General features: G+C 44.9%; 1 protein-coding gene across 2 annotated transcripts in view; it reads right to left on the bottom strand.

The window, feature by feature from the left end:
• PCBP3 (poly(rC) binding protein 3) overlaps window positions 1-12,656 on the bottom strand; it is a 56,646-nt gene that overhangs the window by 28,705 nt on the left and 15,285 nt on the right. Inside the window, exons 7-8 of one of the 2 annotated variants that reach the window (XM_032769701.2) lie at window positions 9,534-9,677; window positions 1,114-1,155 (exon numbers count right to left, since the gene is read on the bottom strand). In XM_032769701.2, coding sequence (XP_032625592.1) covers window positions 1,114-1,155; window positions 9,534-9,677 — 186 coding nt within the window. The remainder of the gene's footprint in view (window positions 1-1,113; window positions 1,156-9,533; window positions 9,678-12,656) is intronic. The other variant, XM_032769734.2, reaches the window with a different exon arrangement.

Here is a 12,656-nt window from a genome sequence, read left to right as displayed (position 1 = left end):
GCAAGGGAAGATATGGAACACGCCTATACCCCAGGAGAGAGATGCCTCCTGGAGATGGTGGCATCTGTATCCATCCCACCTTCCCTGGGGGACCTGTCAAGGGGGATAATTTTAATTTATGCTGGGGGCTGCATATGAGCCACACAGGTGAAATCTACGGAGGGGATGTGTTTATTCCCTGCTCCCTGTGACCAGTTTTTCTCACTAGAAATATGCATTAACCAGGAATGAATTTGGCACAGAGCCTCCTTTTCTTTCTTTCCTCTCTCTGTCACCTCTCCCCACGACTAACAGTTAAGATCAACAGAAAAAAATCCACAGCCTTACCAGAAAAGACAGAGAACACCAAGGGCCTTCCTCTCCAGTCCTGACTAGAAATTGAACTCGACACAGAAACCTGTGCTGCCATTCATTTCTAGGCAACTGACTTTTGGCTGTTGCTTGTAAGCCATGCTGAAGAGAGTGGTTGGGACATTTCTTCCCTTCCACCAAAACACAAGGAATGTGTGCATCTATGTTTAGGCTACTGAAAAGTTTGACTGTAAAATTAATCATCAGCCTAAAATAATAGCTAGAAAGTGGGGAGAGAAATCAGCATCACCAGACATGCAGACTTCCTTTGCAATATGACTGAGAACATACCCAAAGACAGACCAACCTGTGGGAAGGCACAGCTTTTAGAAAGCAAAATCTATGAGACAGCCATAACACTCCAAGCTTTCAAACGTAGCTACGCCCTCACAAAAGCACCCGAACAAGCCATTGTACGTATTTCATTAGCAACATTTTATGGAGAGGGGGACACAGAGGGAAAAGACTATTTTTGACCATTCTCTGAGGCACAAAATGCATATAGGGTTTATGTCTTAGTAAAGGGATAGCACTGAACAATACGAATAATTTAACATCAGGCCAAGTCCTCAATATTAATAAAGTTTTGTGCTAATAGGTTAAAAGGCTATTCAAGGTATTACAGATACAACACGCAGACTGTTACTTTGAGAATATGCTATTAATATTATGGTCTAATATTAATATTAGTAGTAATTAATAGTATCATGCAGGTGACGTAAAGAGTAAAATGGGTATAAGAAAAATTAGGGTAAAACTCACATCCGGGTGTGGAATTGCATATTGTCCCTGAATTGTATAGGCCTGCAGAAGGAAAAGATATGTCATTAGGTTTGGGTGTAGTATCCATTTAAGCCCTATGCCTCAGCTGCAGCTGCTATCCAAATTCCTTCCCCCTGTAATAGCTAATCTGGGAAGGGGAAGAAGCCCCTTACAATTTTTGGAAAAGTATTTTTTATGTATAAATGAAGCCAGACAAGGCATCCACCCCCTCCCCATAAAGAACCCTATCATCACTGTTAAAACCGCTCCTCTCACAACTCTTGTCAGCACTGTTTTTTTGGACTGGCCACTATAAAGCACTCAGCACCCCAGACTGCTGGCATTACACAATGAGCATGCGTCTCTGCTTGAAACGATTTCTGTCACAGGGAGCAGCGCTGCCCACTAAGCAGCTCCAGAGCCCTCACTTAACAATACACAATTATAGCAAATGTATGTATGAGTCCCCAAGTGCCCCTCTTTGGATTACAGGATCCTCATTTAGAGGTCAGCACTGGGATGTCGCTGCAGAATTGCTGCACAGTTCTTACATCCAATGCACAAATTGCCCTGAAGATTTTTGAACAGTAGCACGCTTGGGAAACTGTATAAATACATAGCAGCAGCTGGCTAGCTTGGAAAATCCCTTGTCATGTGACCACCTCCAATCTCTCCAGTGTGAATCTGATTAAAAAATAACTCTTAGGTTATGAGTAGGGCCCTACCAAATTCACAGTCCATTTTGATCAATTTCATGGCCAGAGGGTTTTTTAATTGGTTAATTTCACCATTTTTGCTTTTTACATCTGAAATTTCACAGTGTTGTAATCAGTGGATCTGATCCTGCCATTCCAGAGCTTCAATGCAAGGGAAGGACAAGTCCTGACCCTTTGCAGCCCAGCAGGGACTCACAGCTAGGACACACTCCCCCCACCAGCCGGGGTGCTTTCAGGAGCATGGGGATATTGGACCAGCTCCACAAGTCTGCTCCACTTGCAGGAACCTCTGGGGATGGAGTTTCCTGCAGCAGAGGGAGGCACCCTAAGGTGAGTCTGATCTCCCCCTGAGAACAAGAGCGGCCGTGCAGGGGAAAGACAAGTCCTCTCCCTCCCTAGCCAAGCCAGGACTTGCAACTAGGAGTCCCCTAACTGAGGCACTCCCAGCAGCAAGGGGGAGATCAGATTTCACAGGGAAGGGCTTATTTCACAGTCTGAGACACATTTTTCAGGGTTGTTAAATTGGTAGGACCCTAGTTCCAAGGTTGCAGGAAGGGGCGCCATGTTGGGTGATCAGAAAGCTGCTGTGTTTGCACCGAAGAAGATCTATGTAGTCGGCACTATCGTACCACAGAGGCTGAGACTGAGGGCTTGTCTACACTTACGGCACTGCAACCATGCCACTGCAGCACTGAGTCATGATGCTACCTATGCTGATGGGAGAGCTTCTCCTGTCGGTGCAAGTACTCCACCTCCCTGAGAGGTGGTAGCCGGGTCACTGGGAGTTAGGTTAGTGTTTTCCAAACCCCCGAGCGATGTTGTTATACCGACATATGTTTGCAGTATAGACCAGAGCTGGGAGGTCAAAACTATGGAAACATTTGAGTGGAAAGCAAATTAATGTATTCATCCCTGGATTCCATGGTATGCCATGAAACAGATATCACATGTGGTTCTTAGGGTTACACTATCCATCTGTTCCATGTGTGTATCATAGAAGTTCCTTCTAGGAGTTGATGGGCATTCCACATGCTGTGGAACTGAGAGCATTATAAGTCAGACAGGGAGGCATTTAGGTTACATCTATGCTGCAATTGTGGAGGGGAAAGGTAGATATACCCGCACTAGCTTTAATGTAGCTAACTCACTAAAAATAGCAGTAACGACATGGCAGCATGGGCTGTACAAGCCTGCTTGGCCTCCTTGGGTACATATTGTCATTGCTAGCCTCCACTGAAGCCCCCATCATGGCATTCTTTTTAGCTTGCTAGCCAGATGAAAGCTAGTGCAAGTACTTCTGCCCGAGCTGTAAACCATACCATGCCGCACAGACCGATCCTTAGAGAGAGCGTGGGCCGTGGGTTTGAATTTATTTCTGAGAACTTTTTTCTTTTATCTAGAGACCATCCTTTCATGATAGTCTAACTTGAATTTAGAAGTTGCACAGCTGAACAGACAACACAACTGCAAGCCTGAGTCACCTCTAACGACCAGCCTGATCCCTCAGGGACCAGCCATCCGACAGGAGCTCAGCAACCTCACGTTAGGGCCGGACCCTAGCTCTTTAATAGCTTGCACCCTAATTGATAGAGCTAAACGGCTTTGTACTGACATCCCACAAATGTCACCATCACTTAATAGACAGCAGATATTTGGGAAGCCAGTATTAACCAGAGCTCTAAATTTGCCAGCTTGCTGCTATACTTATGGCCAGAGCATGAGATGTGCGCAGAATATACCATCTGTAAAGGGCACCAACTACATCCCTTTTCCCCCTGTACATGGCCTATACTCCTACCCAGAACTGATCATTCTGAACCCACATCCTAACAGTGCCGATATAGTGTCCTTCCTCCAGACAGAATTTCCATCTGTCAGTGGGAGTTTAGCCAGAGGAAGACTTCCACTGGCAGAACTGAATCCTTTAGTCATATTCATCTACCCTACAAAATGCTATGGCTGGGGTTTGCAAAGCCACATAAGAGATTTGGACATCCAATTTCTCTTGCAGTTAGTGGGAACTGGACATCCAAACCCCACAGGTGACATTGAAAATAGTCAGCCCATAGACATGCTAACACCACAAAGCAGGGTATTTAGAGAGAAAAAAAAGAATTTAGTCCAGGATCTGTGGCTGGTGTAGGGAAAAGGGGGCTAAGGAAATGTCTCTGTCCTTGGTACTGACTTCAACAGACAGTGTTTTCCCCCTCCTGGTCACTACAGATGAATTGTCTCTATCCATTGTCCAAAAGGGACATAACAAAAATCACCGAAACAGCACCTTTGTGCAGAGTGAGTGTGATTTGCTTCTCAGGTCTGACAAAGGGTTTGCTGAGCCCTGGAGCTCAGCATCTTGGAAGAGTTTGTTTAGAAATAAACACTCAAATCAGTGACAGAATGGCCTGTAATGTGTAGAATTAGCAATGAAAGGCCCAATTCTGTTTTACATCATTGATGGTGTAAGTGAGCTCAGAATCAGACCCTAAACCCTTCAGTTATTTAGATGTTTGTGATGTCACCATTAGCTTTTGCAGGGGTAATGCAAAATCCTGCTCTCGAGTCTTAGAAAGTGAGAAATATTTTGTTTAAAATTATAAAATGTCCAATATTTATACACTTTTAATCTGTACATACATAATGTAACTATATTAGGGTGAAATGTACCCCATGCAGAGATGCAGCAAAAGTCCAGGGTGCCATTTATGTCTCACTTATACCCTCAAAATAGCACGTAAGTGGCATTTAAGTGGCATATAGGCCTTGTGGTGGCTCTCTACATTGTGGTGAGTTTCACCCGCTGTAATTCAGGGTTTGGTGTTTCCTAGGTATCTCTTCAGCAAAGTTTTGCAACAATCCTTTAACATACTCTTTTTATCACTTTGAAAATAAGCAGTATTGTCTGCCAACATTGTAAAGTAAATGTCCCAGTGCTAAGGGGTTTATTAGGTAGTAATACGTATCTGATCAATTCAAACATTTTTCAGATGATTCCACAATAAATGGCATAAAGGATGAACAACACTTTGTAAAGGGAGAGTAAAGACAGTAAAGAAGCAGAAAGTTTTGTAACCTTTGAAAAGTTACATCACTCTTTGCAAACAACAAGCTGTTTGGCTCAGTCATGTCCTCAGCTTGGTGGGGTGAAGATCAACAACAAGTGTAGGGAAATCGGACACAAAAGCCAATTCAGTGTCTTCTTGCCATGAAAAATTCTATTCTTGATTCTTAGAACACTGACAAAGATAAGGTGGGTGAGGTAATATCTTTTACTCTCATTATACATGACCACAGTCTCCAAAGGGTTAAATTCCCATTGCCAAATCTTTCACTCCCTGGGCTGTATTCACACAGGGTATAGTAATAGAAAGGAAAACAGATTGAGGATGTTCTCTAAATTGTTCAATTTTTCCTTTACATTTCCATTTGATATTTTGCTTTAATTTTTTTTTAATGGTCAGGCTCTGAACATAGCTCATTAGTGTACACGCTTGTCAGCTCTTAATTACAAATCAGGTCCAAAAGGATCAGTAATATACATATTTATTTCCAAAGGGGACTTGGTAACTAAAGATGTCGAAATGAAAAGTGGTGCAATAAGCATAACATTAAATAATGTTCAAAATAAGCAGTCCAACCTCTAGGCTATTCTGTGATATCTTTCGATGATTACATACAGAATTAGCCACAGATAGGACGGTGTCCTGGACAGATGCAAATCAACTTTCTTAAAGAATAAATTGGATACAGTAGTTGTTTTTAAAAGGTCAACATTTCCCAACAGAGACTTTAGAGATATAGCCAATCCAAAGCACATGGGAAAACCACAGAGGGCTAATTCTAAGAAAACACTGATATTTTAATGGGAACCACTGGAAATATATTTGAAAATACTGGAGTTTTACTACAAGTCAAAATGCACCTAGAGTTGATCTACATGCAAATTCCCATCCCCCCATGGACCTTGTCCACACTGTAGTTTTCTCAAACACCTCCCTTTTGCTGCCATGTGGCATACCAGTGACCCAAAGGGACACATTGCTTGGAGCCCTCCATTGCTTTGACACTGGAGATCTCATGCAATCAATCAGGTGTGAGGCCTTCCCTCCCCTGGAGAGATAGGGCGTATGGCCTAAACTGTGCCATCTGCATAGAGGACCGGGATCTGTGTGTGACTCCTGAAAGAGCCACATTGCCAGGACTCAGAGGTGGGGGTGGCTCTTGGAAGCATGGAGAGGGAAGCTGTGCATTAGTTGCTAAAGGTACAGTGTGCACTAACCTGTACTACCCTGGTGCTGGGGAGCAGTGGAATCTGCAGGGTCCAGCCAGCCCCTAGCCCTGCTCCCTGCTAACCCACAGAGCCTTCCTTTGCACAGTCCCTACAGAAGGGCTCCCAAAGGATCCGGAACATGTTGTGGAAGTGGCACTCCCCTTTTCCCCTTCTCCCCATCCAGCATCAGAGCTACCAAGTTCTGTTCAACTCCATGGGTGCCATGTCTCACCAGGAACAGTCACTGACTCCCCTCAGGGTTCCCCAGGGCTGCTCTGGCAAGGAGGCAGGAGCACTCCTTCTCTGCACAAGAGGTTGGATCAGGCAGAGCACGAGCAGCTGCAGAATGGGAAGTCAGAAGTGACTGGGGAGCCTGGAAAAGTCAGTGGGGTCCAGAGCATTTCAGGGAGTCAGAGTTTGAGTGTGGCAGACTTGGTTCACTGAGTCATTACGAGTGGGGTGGAGAGAAAGCACTGGTGGAGCCTGAGGCTGGTGGGGGTTGCTGGTGGGATGGGAGACCCTGAGACTGTTGGAGATGGAACAGTCTGAAGTGGAGAGTGGGGAGAGCCTCAGCAGATGGTGGGATTGCTGGTGGGGGGCAGCCTGAGGCTGTTGCAGGATTATTGGGGGGATGGAACAGCCTGAGGTGGGTGGGGTGTGGCAGAGCCTCAGGCAGTTGGAGGGTTGTTGAGGGGATGGAACTGCCTGAGGTGGGGGTGTGTGGTGTGGCAGAGCCTCAGGCAGTTGGGGGGATTGTTGGGGAAGCGATGGGGGGCAGTACCTGTGCCAGGAACTGTAGCTGGGGATGCTGAGCTGGAGACTGCCTGCAGGGTTGAGGTTACATGGGAGTGTGGCACCGAATGCCTAACACCCCTCAACCCTGCTGTATACAAAGGGAGATCTGAGGCAGCTGGGGGCATTTTTCTGCATACATTTGTTCTTCCAGTCCCAGGACAGGGCACTTGCCCCTTTCTGAGGCAGAGCCCTTACAACTAATGGCTTCTTATGCAGAGTAGCTAAGGAATTTTTCTTTATACAGCCAATGAGGATTTCTGACCTCTAGCGCCCCACTTCTTCCCTTGAAATAAACCTCTGCTCAAGATACCAGAAATTTAACAGCAGCGGGAAGTTCCTTCCATCTTACTCTCCCTTTTGAGAAGATACAGTTCACTCCACAGCTGGACCCAAAGCTCTTCTGCAGGACTGCTGTTCAGAGGACACTGATACACTCGATTTAGCAAGCTTTTGGCGACTGGTTAAAAAGTCAGATGCTAAGTCTGCATTCTGCTGTGTGTCCTTATCATGTGCTCCCACACTTGGTTTGCATTTCTGCTAGCAATTATGGGCTGGGAGAACAACATGTTTTAAACAGGGTTGCCTTGAAAGGCACATAGATGTTTAGCTACCACAAAGATATAAATTGACTACTAATGCCCATTTTTCCAAGGGCACACATTGGAGTGGCTCCTTTTTTGAGCATCTAAATGGAGAGAACTGGGGCCTCACTTCCAGGACTCTCTGGAAATCAATGGTCCCTGCAGGTGCTCATCCCTTCTGAAAATCAGGCTTCAGTGTTTCAAATTGGGCACTCACTCACTGAGGCACCCAAAAGGATGTTTGGAGAATTTTTGGCCACATGTTTTTCTGTTTGTTATCATTGTGGTTTGAAGGGAAATTACTGGAGACTAGGAGAATTCCCATCCTAATTTACTTCTTAGATACAACAATGATAAGTCCTACAGAAAACAATTAGAGACAATTAGATTAGACAGATGACATAAGTGTAATTCATATCATTGCAAGCTGGACTCCGAACTTCAGAATATGGCTACCTACACATCTGAAAATGCCCTGCGCACTTAAGCACTCTCTCTACAAAGTTGCTAGGGTTTAATTCAGATTGGTTTTATAAGGCAGTTGCAAACCAATTTCAGGGTTTCCATCCAGAGGTTTGCATTGGTTTAATTAAACTGATTTTTAAATGACTTCAGTTAAACTGGTGCAACAAGGTATATAGAGCAGCCCCCTCAAGCCAGCTCCGGCTCTAAGGAATGATGTGTAATAAATATGGCAATGTCGGTCTCACAGGGGACTTGCTGACAGTCACTTCCCCGCTTGAGGAGTAATGAGAAATCACAACGCTACAGGAGAGATGGGGATGCTAACATTTACTTCATATTTTATATCAGTTTTTAAAATTCATGTAATTCTTGATCCGTGTTTGATTTTTAAAAATGTGCATTGATTATCTTAAGCAAAAAGCAGCGCCAGCAACCAAGAATTCAGACGCTCTGCAAATCTCCGGCAAGCCAATGTGGGCGAGTGCCACAAAAGGCACTAGTCACTACGGAAAAGAAAGTGCAGATTCACTTTCAAAGGGTTATTATAAACACATTCAATGTTCCTTAACTGTGGGCCAAACTCTGCCCTGATTTACAGGCAGTAAAGGTAGTGCAATATTGCCTGTTATTTTTCAGTCCCTCCATTAAAAACAATAGTGATTATGTAGTAACAAACGTTACTGGGACAGCATTAGCTCCCACTAACGGTGTAAAAACTGCGCAACACCTCCCTGTATTGTGGGCTTTAATAAAAGGCCCAACTCAGGCAAAACTTTAATGCGAGGTTTGTGTAAATAAGGACTTAGGACCCATGGGGCTGAGCTCCAAGTCCAGTCCTACTGCTACCAAAGTGATGTTTAACTGGGGCGGTGTGAAATTTTCTGAGTGAAATTGAAAACACTAGAAGTAAGAAAGCTTTTGGATTCCTCTGAGAAGATATTAACTGGCCTATCTCACTAGAAAATGGGAAAATGTCAGTGAAAACAGCTTCCTTTTTATGCATCAAAGGTGAAATGTTGCTCAAAACTGAGCAGAATATACGAAAAATAAAGCTAAGGTTCCAGCACAGATGGGGCTGCAGCAGAAACATGCCAAAGTGTGATGTTTTACATCACAAGTGGTATTTTAACTGTGTGTAGGCATCCCAAACAAACTAGTGAAAAGCGTTCCCATTCCTCACAGCACGAAGGGATCGATCCTGCAAGCTGTTCAGTCCTCCGAGACAAACCCAGCACAGCTCTTCATCATGTGCTGAATATGCACGTGCTAAGGTTCTTTCCTGGCTCAGGACTAGAGCGCCCAGCACCTTACCTTGCAGACTCAAGCCCCAAATGTGCCTGCTAAGAATGTTCAGTTGTTTCCTAGAACGCAAGACAGTATGTAAGCGGGTTGTAAAATTCACTTCTGTTCCCAGCAATTTGGCTGGAGGAAGAATTTTTCATACTCTCCTCCCACGGATGGAGCAACTAAGCCAGGTATTCAGGAAAATTAACCAAGAGCAGTTTAGCAAAGAGCTTTCAGTCCAGCTGCTTTGGCACAATATGAATGGGATGAAACCATGCAAGTCAGAAGGCGAGAAAACCTGAGTGCACTAACAGGCAGCGGCTGGTGCTGCAGTAAAAGGCTGAGGTTGGCAGTGGAGGCCGCAAGCGGGTCGGCTCTTACCTGACCACCTGCAAAAATGACAGGGGTGGAGGCGGGCTTTGGGCGATAGGGAATGGTGGCACCTTTCGGTGGGGACTAGGAAAAGGTACAAGGAGAGGGAGAGAGAACATTAGAACAGCTTTCCTGAAACATCAGTAAAAAGAAAGTTAGAAACCAACCAACCCAACACAGGTCATGGACACCACAAGGCACACGAATTCTATTAGATTGTCCTTGTCCCGCAGAGATTCCTTCAATAACTTTAACAAACTTTGGGACTGGGCAAATATCATTTCCAAATGATAGAAGACAAGGGAAATAGTCATATGAATGGGGGAGAAGTCCTTAAATTAAATGAGATGAGGCTTCTCAGCAATTCCTTTTCCTATGGGCTTTACTCCAATGAACCTTCTCAACTTAAATCTATTTAACTCTCCTACACTCATCACCATACACACTGTATATACTTATTTCTCCGCTAATCTACATTCATAATTACCAGGCTTTTGTGCATGACAGAGCATCCTAGCAGCACGACCCTCAAACTCTCATTGAAGACACATGTATCTGGAGACAAGTGGCAATAGCAGGATGTGCTGGCTATGGGATATGCAGTGGGGTTGCTAGGGAGATAACTCGTTAGGAATACATATAGAGAAGTTTTCTTCATATCGTAGCCTTTGTTACCATCATCAAGCTATGCTGTACATATCAACAGCTGATTACAGTATCGCATCGGTGATGTCAAGTGTTGGATATGATGCTGTGGCACTAGTGTGGAGCACCGCACACTATAAGTGTGTTGGAGGGAAATTAGAAAGAGTGAGAAGATTGTACAACAGATTGACCATCTTTGTCTTCTCCACTTAAAAAAATATTTTTTAGTTTCCTCCAATGCAGATAGACCACCGGTGTTGCTGGTCCTGCTTTTAATCTTATGAACTGTGACAAAGTTCCTCCTGTACCTTGGTGGGTCCTGCGCTTATTGGCAGATTTGCTCACCTCAGTGATCTCCCCCACAGTCTGCGTCAACTCCTCCTGTGTCTGATCAGGAGTTGGGAGGTTTGGGGGGAACCCGGGCCCGCCCTCTACTCTGGGTTCCAGCCCAGGGCCCTGTGGATTGCAGCTGTCTGTAGTGCCTCCTGTAACAGCTGCATGACAGCACACCTCCTGGGCTACTTCCCCATGGCCTCCTCAAACACCCTCTTTATCCCACCACAGACCCTTCCTCCTGGTGTCTGATAATGCTTGTACTCCTTAGTCCCTCAGTCTCAGCTCCTTGTGTCTCTTACTCCCAGCTCCTACACGCACTCCCTCTCCTCTGGCTCCTCCCCATCTGACTGGAGTGAGCTCCTTTTAAAACCCAGGTGCCCTGATTTGCCTGCCTTGATTGGCTGCAGGTGATTTCATCAGCCTGTCTGTCTAAGTGGTTCTAGCAAGTCCTGACTACTCTAGTGCAGCCCCTGCTCTGGTCACTCAGGGAACAGAAAACTACTCACCCAGTGACCTGTATATTTGCCCTCTACCAGACTGCTGTACCCCACTGGCCAGGGTCTGTCACAGAACCTTGCAACCATTGCAAGGTCTTTGGGGCAGAGACTGTCTGGTTACTATATATCCATACAGGACAGTGCAGGACTTTAGTGGAATGGGGCCTGCTATGTGGTGCAGTGATAGCAATAAAGAACACACACAGGGCAGCTCACAAACTGTTGTCCCACAAAGGCTTGGAAATTACCCTGCCTCTCCAATGATCTCTAGATTTTAGAAGAGAAGCATTTTATTATTACACTCGGTGGTAAGTGATTTCCTTGTTTCCTGGTTTAGACAGGAAATAGCACACAGCTATTGTGACCCCTTTCTGTGACGTTACTGTACTGATTAAAAGGATCACGCTGGGGGCATGGAAGATTCAAGTCCTTTGCTTATCCACAGAACAGGGACAGCATAAGCAGCAATTGTGCAAGCTGCACACACACACACAAACTCCAACAATGTGCTCGTGAAGCAAGTGAGCAGCGACTGAAGAACCACCATGTAGCCACATGCCGTTGGCATGCCACACACGCTCTGTCTTTTCATCCTGCCACAAGCCAATGCCATTTGCCATTTCAGTCTCCTGCTTCAGCCTGACCTGTCTGTTGTGAAGGCAGTGCAAGAGCTGTATTCTGTGACTATTGCTCCTAATAGCGTTTGTGACAGGTGTATGCCGAGTTCTGTCTGAGAACCAAATCATTGTTAATGCAGGAAAGAAATCTTGTGAAAGCTTCTTCCTATGAGATTTCAGACCAAAATGTTTGGATTCGTATCCATTATTGTTTGTATTATATACAATACATATTTACAGGTGATTATAGTTTATATCTATAATTGCAATTACAAACACACATGCACACCTACTATCTGCAGAACGCACGGCACATAAAATCAAGATGAGTATTAAGAACCTCACAATAAATATTAACACACAAAAAAGTGTGTGATCAAATCCCCCAAATGAACTACAGTATTTTCAGGCTATATATTCACAAGTCTGCTTTCTCTCATACTGCATTAACAACACAGGAAAAATGAGAATTTCACTGGTTAAGTAACAGAAAGGTGACAGGATTGTAATGAAAGTCATTGTAAAGCTTTACAAAAAATATCGATACTTCAGCTCAGAGACCTATCTCCCGTTTTGACTCAAGCTTCCCATTTGCCTCTACTGCCATAATGGGCACTGAGTTCTGCATTTCCAAACTGATACTTGGTGCTGCAAACCTGTCCATCACTAGTGCAGTCCTGCCTGTGATTACTGCTGCTCCAAACCCACCTCTGACAAAATCCTCATCCCATCCTCCTCCCTCTCCCAGCTTCCCTTGCTAAGAACTCCCCAGATTCCAGTATGCAGAAGGCTGATTCCTGCTTTCCCTCACATACTAAATACAGTGACCGTATCGCTCCGGTCCTCAGACAATACCACTGCCCTATTCATTTCAGGATCCAGTTCAAAATGATCTTCCTAGTTTTTCAAATGCTCCACGGACTGGTTCCAGCTCATGTCACAGATCTTATTTCTCTCTATACCCTTCC

This window comes from Chelonoidis abingdonii, chromosome 10, assembly GCF_003597395.2.
Source record: "Chelonoidis abingdonii isolate Lonesome George chromosome 10, CheloAbing_2.0, whole genome shotgun sequence".
Lineage (NCBI taxonomy): Eukaryota > Metazoa > Chordata > Testudines > Testudinidae > Chelonoidis > Chelonoidis abingdonii.
Note: the sequence above shows the minus strand (reverse complement) of the source record. Positions and strands in the feature narration are given on the sequence as shown.